The sequence below is a fragment of the Zootoca vivipara genome, chromosome 6, assembly GCF_965207765.1.
Source record: "Zootoca vivipara chromosome 6, rZooViv2.hap1.1, whole genome shotgun sequence".
In the NCBI taxonomy this organism is placed as follows: domain Eukaryota; kingdom Metazoa; phylum Chordata; class Lepidosauria; order Squamata; family Lacertidae; genus Zootoca; species Zootoca vivipara.
The window spans coordinates 13,635,771-13,654,794 of NC_142589.1; the positions used below are offsets into that span (position 1 = coordinate 13,635,771).

General features: G+C 47.1%; 1 protein-coding gene across 1 annotated transcript; it reads left to right on the forward strand.

Annotated features, from left to right (window-relative positions):
• LOC132591107 (solute carrier family 2, facilitated glucose transporter member 5) lies at nt 1-14,622 on the forward strand. Its single transcript, XM_088671562.1, has 11 exons — nt 1-213; nt 1,783-1,943; nt 2,937-3,061; nt 4,579-4,731; nt 7,108-7,233; nt 8,081-8,268; nt 9,314-9,424; nt 10,167-10,268; nt 11,958-12,033; nt 13,393-13,520; nt 14,202-14,622. The coding sequence occupies exons 1-11, from the start codon at nt 148-150 to the stop codon at nt 14,376-14,378; spliced, it is 1,413 nt and encodes a 470-aa protein (XP_088527688.1). The 5' UTR covers nt 1-147; the 3' UTR covers nt 14,379-14,622.
• Nucleotides 14,623-19,024: the final 4,402 nt, after the last annotated feature.

Here is a 19,024-nt window from a genome sequence, read left to right on the forward strand (position 1 = left end):
CTTGAGTGTCTGGCCATGCTTCATTTTATGGGTAGGGCTGGGTTTTCACTAGTAGGTGTCTCTAACACACATGCACAGTGTACAACCAGCAACACTGTCTACTGTTCTTTCCTATAGAGACTGACACCCGGACTTCTAATTGCTACAATGATTCCCTGCATTGGATCTTTGCAATTGGGATACACCTACTGGGTTGTCCTCAACCCAGAGACGGTAAGCCAGCCCTATCATATGTGGGACTACTTAGAATCATAGAACTGTAAGAGTTGGAAGGGAACCCCAAGAGTCATCTAGTCCAACCCCCTGCAATGCAGGGATCTACATAGGGCAGGAGTGGGTCAATGCATTTGCTTGGAAAAGCCGTAGCTCAGCAGCGGAGGATCTGCTTTGCATGCAGGAGTCTCCTGGTTCAAAACCCATAACAGCCCCAAGCAGGGCTGGGAAAGATCAGAACCTGAAACCTCAAAGAGCAGCTGCCAGTCAGTGCAGACACTACTAGGCTAGATGGGGGGGGGGATGCTTCTGCTGGTTCTACCAGGGACTTAGGTGGTGTCATGGGCTGTTTGGACACAGAGGATTGGTGGAGGGCACCAGCTGGGGAGCCCCCAATGGAAGAAAGTGGTGGATGACAAAGAATGGTCAGAGGAAGAAGACTGGGAAAAGGAGGTATCAGAAGCTGAAGAGGTATGGTAGCATGGTTCAGTGAGCAGGGGGAGTCTGTGGGCCATAGCTCAGTACAGTGGAACCTCAGTTTATGAACACCTCGGTTTACGAATTTTCAGTTTATGAACGCCGCGGACCCATCTGGAACGGATTAATTCACTTTCCATTACTTTCAATGGGAAAGTTCGCTTCAGTTTATGAACGCTTCAGTTTAAGTACTCCGTGGACCGTCTGGAGCAGATTAATCTACTTTCCATTACTTTCAATGGGAAAGTTCGCTTCAATTTATGAACGTTTCAGTTTATGAACAGACTTCCGGAACCAATTGTGTTCATAAACCGAGGTACCACTGTATTAGAGGGCAAATGTTGCATGTGGGGTGGTCCCAGGGGCAATCCAAAGCATTTCTAGTAACTGGTTTTTTTCTGAGGGAGAGGGAACTCTGGCAGCAGGTGATGGCAAAGACCTCTGCTTCTCTGGGAAACTGCTGCCATTCAGAGTACAGTGGTGCCTTGGTTCTCAAACTTAATCCGTTCCAGAAGTCCGTTCCAAAACCGAAGCATTCCAAAACCATTAGAAAGTAATGCAAAATGGATTAATCGGTTCCAGACTTTTAAAAACAACCCCCAAAACAGCAATTTAACATGAATTTTGCTATCTCGTGAGACCATTGATCCATAGAATGAAAACAATAAACAATGCACTGCAGTCACACAATCAATCAATCAATCAGTAGCTGAACTGGGTTCCACACAGTCACAAAAACAAAACGAAAAGAGCTGCAAAAACAAAAATTCAAAATGAATAGCAAAAACAGACAAACCTCATCGTAACGCTCAAAACGGAAGTGTGGCACTCAAATCAGAAGCGTAACACTCAAAACAGAGCATGTTCGGCTTCCGAAAAAAAGTTCGCAAACTTGAACGCTTACATCCGGGTTTGCAATGTTTGGGTTCCAAGTTGTTTGAGTACCAAGGCGTTTGAGAACCAAGGTCCCACTGTAGGTGTTACTGAGCTGGATGAACAAATGTTCCTGGGTGGTATAAGTTAGTTTCCTGTGTCTCAGATCCTGTGTGCTCGTCCCACTCTCTTTCATCTGATGTCTCTCTTCCATCTTAGGTCTCACATATAATTTCCAACATAACGGATGAGACCACAAGGATGGACATCAGAATCAAAGAGCCTCCGAATGGCCAGGTGGCCTTTAATGCTATGATCTTCCCAATTGGAGGCCTCATTGGGTCGCTGATGCTCGGCACCATGGTGGATAACTGCGGCAGGTACAGAGAGAATAGGGTGATGGAGAACAGTAGGCACAGCAAGAGGTGTTGGGGGTGGGGACCCACATCCCCCACTGACCTCTAGTAAAGCTATGTGTTGGGTCATTGCCTTAGAAACCTGGGAAAACACAGCACAAAGCAATACGGAGAAATAAATAAACGCGGCTCACATGGCTCATATGCGGTTATATAGAACTTGTATAAAAGAAATATAGCCTTTACATAATATGTGCAATACCCAAAACCATGCTCAATATGGGACGTCTCAAAACCAAATTTCCATCCAAATGTTCCTTCATTCAATACAGAGAACAGAATCTCTGCAAATATACTTGTTGCTAAAGGATAATCCGCAGGCAGGATAGAATCATAGAACTATAGAGCTGGAAGGGACCCCAAGAGTCATCCAACCCCCAACCCCAACCCCATGCAGGAATATACATAGAGCAGGGTTGGGAAAGTTGTAGCTCAGCGGCAGAGAATCCGCTTTGCATGCAGGAGTTTCTTGCTCTCAATCACTCAAACCACAGTGGTAGTGCCCCAGCTGTGTGAAATCCCTTGTGGGGCTCAGAAGACAACAGAATCACGGGGTGAAAAATCTCTGTTTCAAACGTCTTCCTGTGGTCGGCCTGGAATGGAGTGATAAGACGGGAAAACCCCTGCTGAAGGAGATACATTGGCTCCATACACTTGCTCATTCTATAAGGGCTGATGGCACGTGGTGGAATACACATGTCCTATTTTTTACATTTTGTCTTTGGGAAGTTCTACTATATATAGTAATTGCTTAGAAACATAGGGAGCTGCCTCGGGCTGTTTCAGACTGTTGGTCCATCTGAATCAGCAGACAATCAGTATTGTCTACACTGACTGACAGCAGCACTTCAGGGCCTTGTGACAACTCCGCAGCTGCCCTCCCTCCTCTACTCTTTTTGTTGCTCGGGGCCTGCTCATTGGCATCTCCTCCTCACCCCCTTTTTGCTGTCTTTTCAGGAGACGTTCCTTGATGCTTAATAATGCTGTGGCTGCCGTCGCCTGTGGATTAATGGGTGGCTCCAATGCAGGGAAATTCCAGGACTTTGGCATTTTTGCTCGCTTCCTCGTCGGGGTATCTTCAGGTGGGGGAAAAAAGTGCCCCGCATGTAGTCTTTGAATTGCCTTTTAACAAAACCAAGCCAAACAAAAGCAGAAAGCTGCCTTGAACCCATGTCTGTGGGTGGAAGCTTTGGCTCCTGAACCCAGATGACTAGGCTGCTTATCAGCAGTAAAAAGTTAGGGAGCCGTGCACAAAGTTAATCCTACTCAGAGTAGACCCATTGAAAATAATAGGCATGACTAACTTAGGGCTGAGTTGGGTCCCATTTGCAATGTACGTTAAAAGCAGTATCATACCACTTTAAATCCCCAATAGGGGATTCTGTTTCAACTTTTAAATGCCTTCTGAGAATTTTTCTATTTTGCCAGATTTAGGCAGGCAATTAAGAATATATCTTTCCATAATAGTTAGTTGACAGTCTCAGATTTTAAAGTTTTAAGGTGTTGTTGTTATATAGTACGATTGCATCTGGCGCAGGGGTGATGTTCTGGGGATCACATTTGCACAAAAAAACATGTACTCAAACCACTCCCTTTGGAACCAGCCCCATGCATCCATCCTTACTTTCCAAGCAGGGCAGAGAGCTTTTGAGCCCTCCGCGTTGCTTACTGGTCTCTCTCTTGGGCTCTGGGATGCTGTCATCAGATCTCGTGGGACGGGTTCCCACAAATCTTGCAAGGGCACCCCAGAGCCTGGTAAACAAGACGGAGAGCTGAAAAGCTCTTTCTGCACTGGGAGAATCTGGTGCCAAAAGAGCTTTTAAGCTTTCCTGGGAGCTGTTTTGAGGGCGGTCTGCTCCCATCTCCTTTCCTTCTTTCCCCGCCATAATAATAATAATAGTAATAATAATAATAATAACAATAATTTATTATTATTTATACCCCTCTGGGCGGCTTCCAACACAATGTTAAAAACACGATAAAACATCAAACATTAAAAACTTCCCTAAACAGGGTTGCCTTCAGATGCCTTCTAAAAGTCAGATAGTTGTTTATTTCTTTGACATTTGATGGGAGGGCGTTCCACAGGGCGGGTGCCACTACAGAGAAGGCCCTCTGCGTGGTTCCCTGCAGGATAATTTTTTTCCCATTTGTCTCTCCAGCTTTGACCCGTGCAACTTCTCGTTTTCTTGCTGTGGATCATTTTTATTTATTTATTTTACTTCCCCCCCCCCTGTTTAGTGCTCCTACAAAAAAAAAAGGTGATGAAGTGATATAGGTGCAAAATTTGTGCGTGTCCCTGCTTGTTTGTGATGGTTCCAATCACAACTTTATTTTCTGTCTTTAATAATAAGTATTCAATAATACACATTGGAAGGATACCGTTTCCTTTTGCGTATGCCAAATGATTGGGAGGCATAATGGCAAAGGTTTGCTCAGAGCAAACCCACTGAAATTAACAGAGTTAGTTGTGTGCATTAGTCTGTTCACAGCAGGATTAATAGTGGTTGCAGCCGTATGCCACAAATGATGATGTAACGCCATGGAAGAGGTCCCTCTGCCAATTGTGCCTGTGACCCTTTGATTATCATTTAACCAGGCTTGTTTTCCACTATGATCCCGTTATATGTTGGCGAACTCGCCCCCGTAAGCCTGAGGGGGGCCTTCACGATTATGTACATACTGTTCTTCACCGTGGGTATCCTCTTGGCTCAGATCCTCAGCAATCCCAACATCCTTGGGAACAAGAAACGTAAGTTGGAGAAAAGAGGTCGGGGTCAGGGATGCGGGTGACGCTGTGGTCTAAACCAGTGCTCCCCAACCTTTTTTTATCGCCGCGGACCAGTCAACGTTTGATAATTTTACCGCGGCCCACTGAGGAGGGGACGTTGATTGTTTATATTTTATTTAGATTGTTTTGATTTAATAATTTTAATTTAATTGTATTTAAACATACCTTCAAAATAAAATACGGTTACACCAAAAAATGAATATAAAGTGATTTAACATTTTAACTCACTAGAACGCTAAATGAATGAGAACCCTGAGCTTGTTTCTTTGCAACGAGATGGTTCCATCTGGGGGTAATAGGAGACAGTGACACCCGAAGTGTGTTGCTTATGTCCCGTTTATTCCGTTGTTTTGTTTTGGTTGCTGTCAATGCAGAAAACCCCGCTTCACACAGGTAGGTTGTCGGAAATGGCAATAGGGATTTAAGTGTTGGGGTAGCCTATCTCCGCCCCGGGATAGAGCAAGCGGCGGGTGGGAAGAGGCTGTGCCTCCCCTCCGGGGCTGCCTTCCTTCCTTCCTTCCTTCCTTCCTTCCTTCCTTCCTTCCTTCCTTCCTTCCTTCCTTCCTTCCTTCCGTGAGTTCCTCCAGTTTAAAGCAAGCAAAGCGAGAGCATGGCTCAGCCCCGGATAAGCTGTCGCTTTTGCCCCCATCCCACCCACCTCTGTCCACCATAGAAACTGCCCACCCTGAAACTACCCACCCCTGAAAACTTCCCAGAATCTGCCCCCTTTCCCCCTTAATTCCTCCCTCAATATGCACCCTCCCCTGAGCCCTCCCTGTAAGAGACTCAAGTATATACGGTAATTTAATTTAATGTTCCTTGGGCGGCCCGGTACCATTTGATTCACGGACCGGTACCGGTCCATGGTCCGGTGGTTAAGGACCCCTGGTCTAAAACACTGAGCCAATTGGACTTGCCAATCAGAAGGTTGGCGATTCGAATCTGTGCGATGGGGTGAGCTCCCTTTGCTCTGTCCCAGCTTCTGCCAACCTGGCAGTTTGAAAGTATGCCAGTGCAAGTAGATAAGTAGGTACCACTGTGTCGGGAAGGTAAACGGCATTTCTGTGCGCTCTGGCTTTCATCACGGTGTTCCGATGCGCCAGAAGCGGTTTAGTCATGCTGGCCACATGACCCAGAAAGCTGTCTGTGGACAAACGCTGGCTCCCTCGGCCTGAAAGCGAGATGAGTGCCGCAACCCCATAGTCGCCTTGGACTGGGCTTAACCGTCCAGGGGTCCTTTACCTTTTACATCCTTTCACATGTAGGCAAACTAGGCATGGCATCCCACTTCATAATTAAGATGAGCCAATTTTAAACATCTTTTAAATCTCACCATGTATCATTTCTCCTAATACCCTTGCTTTCTTGCAAGTCCACCGCATATAGATATATAAAATCCATCTACATTCTTTACACTTTCAGCAATTGTTAGGAACCTTCTTATATATTTTAGATAATTTGTTAAAATGAGTATACCAAAAAAGAAGCCAGAAGCATTTTTCTGCGAGGGGCATAAATCCCAAAAGAAAATGTTAAAGTTGTTTATGTATGTAACAACAACAGCTTTATGTGCAGAAATGGAAGGAAGGAAGAAGTTCCCAGCAAAGAAGAATGAATAAGTGAGATAATGGACTATGCAGAACTGGCAAAATTAACAGCAAAACTAAGAGAATCTCACGATGATTGTTTTATGGAAGTATGGTGAACTCACGAGCGGGATGTAGGCTATGAGCAACAGAAGTAATTAGATTATAATATAGAAGATAGGGTGCAGCAAAAGTGGAGAAACCACAACTCGATGGGAAGTGGGTTGGGAAGTAAAAAAAATAATAAGAGAAAAGATGAAATTTTGTTTTGATTGTATATGTTTAAAATGTTGAAACTTAATAAAACGTAATTGGGGGGGGGGACCCATAACAAGAGCCTTCTGGAGCAGGCCAGTTGCCACCGATAGCCCTTTCCTCCACGAGCTTATCCCATGCTCTTTAAAAGCCATCTAAGTTGGTTGCATAGCTGTCAAGCTTTCCCTTTTCTCGTGAGGAAGCCTATTCAGCATAAGGCAATTTCCCTTAAAAAAGGGAGAACTTGATAGCTATATTTGGTGGCCACCCTGGGCTCTTGCGGGAGTGAGCTCCACAGTTCAGCTCTGTTGCTGCATGAAGCATCCCCTTCTTTACTCTGCCCTGAATCTTCCAGCATTCAGTTTTGTGAGATGTGTCTTGGTCCTAGCGTTAGGAGAGGGGGGGGGAAAGTGCTCCCCTCTCCCCTGCCTCCACTCTATGCTTCACTTTGTGAACGTACCTTGCCGCGACTTATTCACCTGTCTCGTTTTCTTAGATCTGCCAGTGATGCTGGGCCTGACCGGGATAGTTGCTTTCTTCAACATCCCGCTCCTGTTCCTGTGCCCTGACAGTCCTCGTTACCTGTTGATTCAGAAGAACAACGAAGAAAAAGCGAGGAGAGGTAGGCTGGCCTTGTAGCTTTGTATGCAAGAGGCCCCCAGGCCCAATCCCTGGTTCCCAGTGGCAGAGCTTCATGCTCCGGCACCGGGGGCGGAGAGCAGGCGGGGGTGTGGTGCACGTCCTGGGGGCGTGGTGCCCAGCGCTGGGGGGGCAGCCCCAATGGCACCCCACCAGGATCGTGGTGCCAGGGGCGGTGCGCTCCCCCTGCCCTCCTCTTCCTCCGCCAGTGCTGATGTCTCCAGGTAAGGCTGCGAGGAGGTGGGAAGTGATATCGGGATTGACAGGGAGGCGTTTGCACCTCCCGCCCGTCAAAGCTTGCTTGGGCTGTGACTGATGTCAGACCCTCCAAGTGTCCTTATTTTCCAGTCCCTGGGTTACAGAAGCCTGGGACTGGAAACTGACTGGTTTCTGATTTGATCCTGGAATGTCCCACTTTCTCATAGGACGTCCCTATTTATCGTCAGATAAATATTGGAGGGTATGGTAGGGTGTCCCTATTTTCATCGGAGAAATGTTGGAAGGTTATGGAGTCACACAACCCTCGAGCGAAGGAGATAAGTAGCTATACAACCTTTAGAAGACACCTGAAGGCAGTTTTATTACCGTATGTTTTTATCTATGTCGGAAGTCTCCCAGAGCAGCTGGGACAACCCAGTCAGATGGGTGGGGTATAAATAATAAAAGTATTATTATGGAAGAAGGTGTCTCTATTTTCATCGGAGAAATGTTGGAGGGTATGTGATGTTTAAGCCCTAGTCTGGACTGTGCGTAGTGCTTGAACATTCTTTCTTCCTCAGATATTCTCTCTTTCTTTCTCTCCCCCCTCCCCCCTCTCCCTCACCACCCAGCCTTGAGAATGCTCAGGAACAAGGTTGACGTGGAAAATGAGATCGAGGAGCTCCAAAAGGAGGCGAAGTATGAGATACACGAAAAGAGCATGACGATATATTCGCTTCTAAAAAACCATAGTCTCCGTCGCCAAGTCATCACCGTCGTCATCTTGCTGGGGGGCCAGCAATTTTCCGGCATAATTGGGGTGAGGAAGCCAACATTCCAAGTGGCTCAGGAGCTGTGAGAGAAGAAGGGATGAGGAACCTTTCTCTGCCGGGAGGGGGCATGTTCCCTTCCCAGAAAGTGCCCAAGGGTCACATGATGTTGGTGAAACTCTTTGGCTCCTGTAATGTGGGGAGAGGGAGACCCCCTATTTTTTTCAACTGGTGAATGAAGGAAGGAAAGGGCTAAGGAAAGGAAGACCAGAAGGAAAGAGGACTGAGGCTTTTACGTCCTTCAGCAGTGAAATGATATAGTAAAGCTGGACCCACAGTTGTGGCCAAAATTGGCAAATTTCAGGGAAGCCAGATAATCTCCAGGGGAGAAGTGATATTCTTTAATGGTTCATAATGGATATATTTCTCAAAGCTCCTCTCGAACCATTGAGGAATTTCACTTATGTTTGTCAGAAAAACATCCTCTGAGAAGTTTTGCTCTACAATCAGCATTCAGAGGCTGTAACACCAGGTTGCTGATTCGTGTGTGTGTGTGCACCCACTTCCACACAAGGAATTCCAGAACATTCTCCCAGGTGAAGCAGGTGGGGAACTGAATCCAGCAATTTTGACACCCCCAGCTCTCGCAGGCCAAGTTTGACAGGGTGGGGGCAATTGCCTCATGTCACGTGAGGCAACCCTGTGTTGCCGTTTGTAGCCAGGCATTTTAACTGAATTCCGGTTTTGTCGTTTTAACCGATTTTTATTTTGTTACCATGTACACCTCTGAGGAAAGGATGAAATTAAATGTGAGTGTATTGCCTAGAATAGAATGCATAAATACATATCCTCCTTCATTGGAGGCATTGAAACAGAGCTTGAATGGCCACTTGCCATGGGTTTGTTAGCCGCGATTCCTCCAATTCTTTGGCTTTATGATTCTAAAATACATTAAGGGCAACTCTCGTCAGCGAAGGGTTGTTTGGGGTGGTTTCTATTTGATTTCATTTTGCTTTTTCCTCTTTCCGGAAAATTCCCGGTAGCCGGCAGCTTCTTCCCCAGCTGATGTCTTTGTTTGCTGTGATCTGCTTGCAGTGCTACTTCTACTTAGAGAAAATCTACAGGTCGCTTCTAAGCGAAGAGAGCCATATATTTTATATGAATTTGAGTGTGACGTCTTGGCTCTTGGTCGTGGCCTCCATAATGGTAAGCCATCCCCTCCCTCTCTCCTTCCCTTTCAAATCTGCAAACTCAATCCCAGAGAGACCTGCATTTGGCCTATAGTTTCCCCACCCTACCACTTAAAGAGAGCGAGGTTACACGATGTTTTGGCTACAACTCCCATGGTCCCTAGCTAACAGGACCAGTGGTCAGGGATGATGGGAATTGTAGTCCAAAACATCTGGAGGGCCGAAGTTTGGGGATGCTTGGTCAAGCAGTATGTAAATTTTCTTAAATAAACTATAAACACTTGTAAGAAATCGATCTCTTAGCATGGCAGCACCTATGCTACTGACGTTTTCTCTCGATTTTAGTAATATTTTGGATTGTTTTTTTTTAAAAAAACATGTTTTATTGATAATTTTTAATATTTCCTGGGAACTAAGAGGCTTCATGACAATCAAGTAGGATATAATTTTTGTTAAATGAATACACACAGGTATTTGCATGCATTTAGGAAGTTTGTCTTGAGGAAGACTGCCCAGTTCCTTACTTGTTTGGAGAGAGGGAGTGGGGAGATTTTTGGATTTAAAATGTTCCCATATTGTCAGCTCGTTATGCGAACACTAGCCTAATGAATGATTTCCTGGGAATGCCTTACGTCCAGTAAGCAGGACCTGCGTGTAAAATCAATAAAACAGCTGTAGCTCTGCAACACGAAGCTGTTGGCATGTGATCAAAGGCTTCCTTTCTCTCTCACCCCCCCCCCCGCCTTCATATTCCCTAGATATGTTTAGTTGACTATGTGGGGCGGAGGTTTCTCCTACTTCTGGGATTTCTGATCTGTAGCGTTGCCTGTGTCCTGCTAACCTTGACCCTCGAACTTCAGGTGAGTAAATCGTGACGGGCAGAATGCGGAGCTGAACGTCGCTCATTAAAATTAGCTATTCTGCTTTGTTTAGGCCATTATTATAATTCTAAATATTATTATTGTGGTGGTGGTGATGATGATGATGATGATAATAATAATAATACGCATTCTAACCTGACCTTCACTATAAACAACTCAGGCCCTCAATACCTGAGAGACCTCTTCCTTCCCAGAATCCTCTTGGATTCTGAGATTTCAGAAGCGCTCTTGATAGTTCCTCCACCCTCAGAGCTGCAGGGTGGTGGTAGCGGCGGCCGAGGAGAGAGCTTTCTCTACGGTGGCCCCTAAGTTGCGTGTGGAGACCCTTTAACCTAGGCCTAGAAATAAATTTAGTAGAAATTGGAGTTCTTGGTAAAGTCCAGAAATAAACAGTAAATTGCAAGAACTCAGGCCAGAAGAAAAATGTATTTCAAATATATCTTCACAAGGTTTTCTTTGTGTGATGAAGAGTTCAAACAGGAATCAATCCCATGATGAGTTCAAATATTTGAACTCTTCATCACACAAATAAAACCTTGTGAAGATATATTTGAAATACATTTTTCTTCTGGCCTGAGTTCTTGCAATTTACATGCTTCTTCTTCTTCTTTGGCGTTCACTCACAGCCGAATAAGATGAACACGTTTTTAACAGAGAGTCTGTAAGTGACTGTGGAGGCCAATTCTGGGTCCGCACATCCTTCCACAAGTGGGGACATAGGTTTCCGGGTGGGAGTTGATCATGCACAGCTTCACAAAGTAAGGTTTGCTGGAAATACAGCTGGTCCCCCTAGAAAACAAGAGATATCGATGCTGATCACATTTTTACTTTTATAAACTTGTTATATAATTCCTGTTATACCATAAGTGTGGATTGTGTTACTGATGTCTCTGACCCCTCTCTTTATCTCTGCTTTGAGGTTTCATGCCTGTTTTCCATGATGATTTTGTACTAAGTTTGATTTTATTTTCATTATTGCATTTATATGCCACCTTTTTTCTTCAAGGAGTTCCTGCTTCTTCCTCCCTCCTTATAGACTAGGTTTGAGAGGCAGTGACTTTGTCCAAGTTCACCCAGCAAGCTTCATGGTCAATTGGGGGATTTGAACCCTGGTCTCCCAGGTCCTAAGGATGACACTCTAACCCATGCATCCCCAAACTTTGGCCCTCCAGATGTTTTGGACTACAATTCCCATCATCCCTGACCACTGGTCCTGTTAGCTAGGGATCATGGGAGTTGTAGGCCAAAACATCTGGAGGGCCAAAGTTTGGGGATGCCTGCTCTAACCACTAAACCACACTGGCACTCTGATTTTGCATTTTAATAAAATTGTGGCTGTGTTGGCTGCCCTGGGATCCTCTGAGAGAAGAGCAGGATATCAATTCAATAAATAATAAGGTCCCAGCTATGGATGCGGGAGAAAACTCCATTCAGTTTGCTTTCAAGGGGAAATCTAACCAATCTGTGCTTTCCATAGCAATTCACAAATGGAGGCAAAATTCACCCTGCAAAGGAGTTCAAAGAATGTACTCAGAGACATGTATATGGGAAGTTATGTGTGTGTACAAAGATTCCTATATTGTCCAAGTCAAAGGGTATGGTGATTCCCCACCCCTGCTTTAAAACGAGAGGCAACCGCGCTCATGCACAACTCTCTTTCTCCAACAGATCATGGAGTCACGGGTTATTTACTTAAGCGCTGTTTTCATCATTGCCATGCTCACTGGATACATGCTTGGGCCAGGTAAGTGCTCAAGCGACACACAAAACTTATTTGAGGTGGGTGAAGAACACGGGCCTTTTCTGCGGCGGTTCCCCAGGGCCAGGGCGGGAGAGTGCTAGAGCCCTGTCTAGTCATGTTGTATGGGATCAATTCCAATCTGTTACCTCCGAGGATGTGGACAGGCTGCTTGGACGAGTGAAACCGACCACCTGTCTCCTTGATCCTTGCCCATCCTGGCTAATAAAAGCGAGCCGGGAAGGGCTGGGCGATGGGCTCCGCAGGGTGACGAATGCTTCCCTCTACGAGGGAGCCTCCCCAGACCCACTGAAAGAGGCGGTCATTAAACCGCTTCTTAAAAAAACCACATAACACCGGTCCTGAGAGATCTACACTGGCTCCCAGTACGTTTCCGAGCACAATTCAAAGTGTTGGTACTGACCTTTAAAGCCCTAAACAGCCTCGGTCCTGTATACCTGAAGGAGCGTCTCCACCCCCACCATTCAGCCCGGACACTGAGATCCAGCACCGAGGGCCTTCTGGCGGTTCCCTCATTGCGAGAAGTGAGGTTACAGGGAACCAGACAGAGGGCCTTCTCGGTAGTGGCACCCGTCCTGTGGAACGCCCTCCCAGCAGATGTCAAGGCAATAAGTAACTATTTTACTTTTAGAAGACAACTGAAGGCGGCCCTCTGTTTTTAATGTTTAATGCTGTACTGTTCTAATATTCGGTTGGAAGCCGCCCAGAGTGGCTGGGGAAACCCAGCCAGATGGGCGGGGTATAAATAATGATGATAATAATAATAATAATAATAATAATAATAATTACTATTATTATTATTATTCCCCATTTGTGGAATGCTCTCCCCGGGGAGACTCACCTGGTGCCTTCATTACATATCTTTAGGTGCCAAGCAAAAACGTCTCTCTTCGATCAGGCCTTTGGCTGATTAAACAACCTATGGCCTTTTAAATGTGGGTTTTTTTGGGGGGGAGGGGAGTTATAAGTTTGTTTTTGTTTTATTAGTGTTTTGCGTTCTCATGTTGCATTTTTGTGTTGTGACCTTTGGATGAAGGGTGGTATGGAAATTTAATTAATTAAGATGGAAAAGACATAGATCCAGCACTCGAAGGGAGTTATAGCTCCAAATATCTGGAGGGCCCTATCTGTACTGTACGTTGAAAGGAGTTTTGTATCACTTTAAACAGTCATGGCTTCCCCCCCCCCACCAACGAATTCTGGGAACTGTGGAGTGGTTAGGAGACCCCCTGTCCCCTTTGCAGAGCCACAATTCCCAGAGTTCCCTAGGAAGAGGGTGTGACTGTTAAATCACTCTGGGAGGAGGGAGCCAAATTCAACATCTACTTTGTTCTGCCCTCCCAGCTATAATCACCTACTTGGTCACTCTCGAGATCTTCCTCCAGTCATCGCGGGCCACAGCCTTCACGTTGGGCGGAATAGTGAACTGGGTCACCCGCTGTATTGCTGCGGTGATCATCCTTAGGCTAGAGGTGAGTGGTTCTGCCAGGGCCCTTTTAGCGAGAAATAAAAGGGGCGGGGCGCGTGTTTTGGGGGCGGGGTGGGCAGCCGTGATGGCACCCCTGGGATTGCGCCGCTTGGGGTGGCCCGCCCCACCGCCCCTATCTTCCTACGCCCCTGCCTACACCCCGCAGGGCAGGACAACAAGCCACTGCAATTGGTAGGCCAGGTGAAGTTCCTGAACTGAGGACTCTGGCTGTTCTGCTTTTGCGTACTCAACGAAACAGCCATTCCTGGAGGTCCTGGATCGGCATCCGGACACCGTGCAGGCGCCATTAAATGGAAACTGAACCCTGGAAGGACAAAATCCCTATGGGTGGGCGCTTCCACAGTCCGGGTGTCAGGTCCACGTGTCTGTTCTGGGTGGGGTGGCACCCACCGTGAAAGCGGAGGTCAGCAGCCTTTCCCATCCCGAGGGCCGCATTTCCTTCTGGGGGCCACATGAGATGGGCAGGGCCAGCGGCACAAGGAGGGGGGTGGGAAGCAACACATGCAGATTTCCTCTTTGCACGCTTGGTTACAACTCACAAACTGTGGCGGAAATGACCGGAGCTGAAATGGAGACTGGAAAAATGAGGAGCCCACCGGGACACATTGGTCAACCCCTGCTTACCTCCCCCTGTTCCCTCCCCCTTTTGTCTTTCCAACTCCAGCCGCTCACTGGGCCTTACAATCTCCTGATCCTTTGGCCTCTCTGCATGGTGACCTTTATTTATATTTCCGCGGTGGTTCCGGAAACTGCAGGCATGACCTTTCTTGAAATCCGCCAGTCCATGGAATTCCAAGCCAATGAGGATAAGGAACAGAGAGATAGAGAGTCAGATAGTTAGAAACTCAGAAGGCATTGATGCTGTGCTTAATTGTTATTTTTTAAGATACAACCGTCCAAAGAGATCCCCTTCATGCTGCCCCTCAGTCGTCTCAGCTCTGTTAACACGTACGGCCGTTTTCCTTTCAGTCCGGAAGAGCAACCCAGGATGTTTTCCCCTTCCCTGTGTGCACTTTTCTATTGTTCTACCACAAATGTTGTTTCTTTATTAAATTACGAATGGCGAGCACAATCGGTCCAGAGCCAAATGTGTGAAATGACTCTCGAGCCCACAAAATCACGACCGCCGGCAATGGGGCCTGCATTGTGGTCGGTTTCCTTCAATTCACCACACCCGTCGTGCTGTTTGAGACAGCTTTACTTGGTCATAACAGCCGCGGCCTCTGGGGAACCCACAAAAGTGGATTCCCCAGGCCTATAAATCACAAAGAGGAAGGGTAACATCACAGGCAGGTGCTTGAGGAAGAAGAAGGCTGCAGATTCATCTATCGGCGCCTGCAAATTCCTTTGCACTTCTCCATGGATATCAGCCTGGATATCTCAGCTGGTTAATGCCAAGGTTGCAGGATCGATCCACGTATGGGACAACTGCATATTGGTTGGACTAGATCATGGCTTCCCAAACTTTGGTCTCTAGCTGTTTTGGGACTACAACTCCCATTATCCTTAGCTAACAGGACCAGTGGTCAGGGATGATGGGAAGTGTAGTCCCCAAACCGTTGGAGACCCAAATTTGGGAAACACTGGACTAGAAGATCCTTGTGGTCCCTTCCAACTCTACAGTTCTATGATCTCGGGTCTTTTCCAACAGCCTGCATCCTCCTCCTTTTGCTGTCTATGTATCTTCAGTGTGTTATGTCACTTTGTTTTCCAACACAGCCTGGCGGGTCAGAGCTGCCTGCCTGTCCCTGGCATTGTTGTGGGTTGCCTGGGCAGAGGTGGGCATGGGTCTGTGGCAATGCAGTGGGTGGGAGTACCAGATTGGTTCCACTAGTGCTCCCAGCATCTCCAGCACCCCACTGATTTGTCATATTGCCAAGACGGACAGAACTCAATAAAAAGCTTGTACAGTACATACCCACTCGTCTCTGGTAACAAAGGTTCGACTCCAGGTAACCAGACCTGATCCAATATAAATGGGATTCCTTCTCTATTCCCCCCCACCAATGCTTTGGGTGAACCAGATACCTTTAAATGATTAGCATTTATGGGCAGGCTTGCTAGCTAAAAGGTTTGTGTGGTCACCTTCAACTTTTAGTAAGCTGATTTGCAAGGCTGGAGTTGCACCATGGGAACAAGCGTCATTGAAATTTGGTCTGTAGGAGATCTGGGTTTGAACTTAGGGCATCAAAAGCCTGGGTAGCAGAGAAGAACAAAAGGTGGTCCTGGGTTAAAATCCCAATTGAAGTCTAGATTTGCCAAGTGTAGCCACACACCCCTCAGCCTATGTTCCTGATTGCTGAGACGGACATTGATCACAGTGGTGGCTGCCCAGTTACAGTGAGGGTGGGGCACCAACAATTTGAGTCTGCGCTCAGCCAGCCCCCATCTGACTACTTTGTTACTTGCTACTGGTTGAGGGGTACAGTGGTACCTCGGTTTATGAACACAATTGGTTCCGGAAGTCTGTTCATAAACTGAAGCGTTCATAAACTGAAGCGAACTTTCCCATTGAAAGTAATGGAAAGTGAATTAATCCGTTTCAGATGGGTCCGCGGCGTTCATAAACCGAAAACTCGTAAACCGAGGTGTTCATAAACCGAGGTTCCACTGTATTGGCACCAGTAGCGTAGTGGCAAACTGAGAAGTGCAGGGCCCCTTCTTAATTGTCACAGCCTTGCCCCTTCTAAGATTATACAACTTCCTAATATTATACAGTAATTTTATAGTTGCACAGTAATAATAATAATAATATGAGATGCATTGCAAAAATAAATGCAGATCTTTGTGTGTTGCCATTCAGCTACATACAGTACACTATTTCCTGTGCGCATACATGGGCAAACGTTGCGTCAGTTCAGATCTTCATGTGCTGCTATTCAGCTAGATCTACCACTTTCTGTACACAGAAATGGGCAAACGATTTGGAGTGCTCTGATGCCTTCTTTCCGGAGTGGTTCCATTGTGCAGAACAGCACTTGCAATGCATTGTTCTCTCGGAACCAAAGCGCCTTGTTTTCTGAGTGCTCCTAAATGCTCAGCTTTGGCACATGCAGAATTCCAGAGTGACCCTAGGAGCCAATCCTCAGTGGCCAAGTCGACTCTCTTCACTCAGATTGGCTCCAAAGATCACAAAGGGAGAGAAGACTTCTTTTCAGGGGCTAGCAAGCTTCCATGCCATGCTGATCGGGCAGCTGTAGGACTCTGGAGGCAAGGTCCCTGTTGTGTGGGTGCCCCTGCCTGTCAGTTCCTTGTAGAATTCAGCAGGGAGGAGGAGGAGGAGCAGGAAAATGGGGACAACTCTAGAATTGTTTGGCTCTACCTTTCATTGGCTCTGACTCCAGTTACCGTTTGGGCTCCCTGCCTTCCACTCCACCTTCCAACACTGTCTGACCACGTGGGCAAGACTGTCAGATGTGGTTGGAATCTGTTGTGCACAGAGCTCTCTGTTTAGGGTGCCATTGAAGCCTTCAGCCTTCCTTTTGTACTGCTGGGTGGGGGCTATTACTCGGAACAGCACTGTTCTATCCCCGCCTCCTTCCTGCCGTCATTGGCTCTCACCTCTGCTGCCAACTGCCAACAGCTTCCCATGGAACTTCCTGGCGCCGTTCTCCCGATTGGATCTCGCAATGCTGTTGGATTTCCTGGTGCCTGTTTTCAAGGGAAAATAGGGACTGGCTGATGTCATTCTCTACTCACCTGTATGGAAAAGCTGTGGTCAGTCTGCATCCTCACTGCCTATTTATCCCTGAATGTGCCTGTGGAAATTACTCTCCATCGGCGTCATAGGAACATGGGAAGATGCCTTACACAGAATCAGATCAATGGTCCATTTAGCTCCAGGTTTCAGGCAGGTGACATTCCCAGTCCAACAAGGATATGCCCTAGGATTCAACCTGGGACCGTCTGTAAGCAAATCCCTTAAGACAGGGATGAAACAGCTCAGCCCCTTGGGCCAAATCTGGCCCTCCGAGCCTCTGTATCTGGCCCTCAGAATTCTCCCCAAGCCACCACCCACCCTGGCCTTCCCTTCACACCCTTAGTACTTTTGCCTGATTGGAATGTATCCTTGAACTCTTGTTCACCTGGATAGAGGAGAGAGAGGGGTGTCCTTGTATGTAGAAACTAGCCTACTTGGCAAAGGTAAAGTTCACATTAATTGCTCCACCCACTTTTGACCCTGACTCCGCCCACCACCCAGGCAGTTATCCAGAAATGAAGGTGACCATTGTGTGTGTGTGTGGGGGGGGGGTGGATTCAGATATAGGAAATGGCAGGGACTGGCAGGATGCTGACAAAGGTGCACTGGGGGAAAAGGGGCTGGAGTCTGGCTTGGGAGAGCGAGGCAGTAATTTGTGGGGACCTGTACTAGCCAGGAAGCAAGAATCTGTACAAGCAGGGGAAGCTTCGGAGCGGGAGGAAGAGGTAAGCGAAGGGCTGGGTTCTTCCCCACCCTCCTCTGCATCACTGTCTCCCAGAAACAGGAGCGGGCTGAAGTGAGAAGAGCAGAGGCAGCTTCCACACAGGCGTAGTCTCTGGCTACGTGCACGTAGCTCGTTGGGGGAAGGTACATAACTGGTGGAGGGGGAGTTGTCCCCAGTTGCTGCAACTGCTCCATAGATCATGGACCTGGGAATGGCTGCCTAGGCTGGTGTGCATAGGTCTCCAGAGCTGTAGAAGCGACTCTTGAGTGTTATCTTTGACTATAAAGAGTTAACTCTCGGCCATGTCCATTCCTTAGCTGGGAAGCGCTCTGGACAGGAACATAGGAAGCTGCTTTGCTTTCTACTGAATCACACCACTGGGCCATCTAGATCTGCGTTGTCTGCACCGTCTGGCAGTGGCTCTCCAGAGCTTCAGGCAGGGGTCCCTCCCAGCCAAGCCTGCAAATGCTGGAGGTTGAACCTGGGACCTTCTAGATGGGATTCAGATGCCCTACTATGGAGCTACAGCCCTGTAGTCAGGTTTTGCAACTCTCCATGCAATCCATTAATTCATGTATTTGGCTCCCGGCCTTCAGCCTTACCAGTCCAAATGGGCTCCAGCCACCCCTTTTTGACTACTTGGCAAAGCTCCTGGCTTTGCTTAAATATCCCAAGTGTGAATTTGAGATTTTTCACCGCATATGTGTGATGGCCACTGGACTAAGATGCTGGTGGTCAAAGAAGAGGTCCAAGTTATTATCCATGCCCTCCTTATGAACTTCCTGGAGGTGGCTTGCTAGTGGATGCTGGACCAGATGGGCCTTTGTTTCCACACTTTTATTCTTTTACTCAACAACCTCCTAATAATATCCCCCTGCTTCTCCATCCTATAAACCAGGGGTCAGCAACCTTTGTCAATTGTGGGCCAGTCCACTGTCCCTCAGACCATGTGGTGTGCCGGACTATATATTTTTTTGGGGGGTGAACGAATTCCTATGCCCCACAAATAACCCAGAGATGCATTTTAAATAAAAGGACACATTTACATTCTACTCATGTAAAA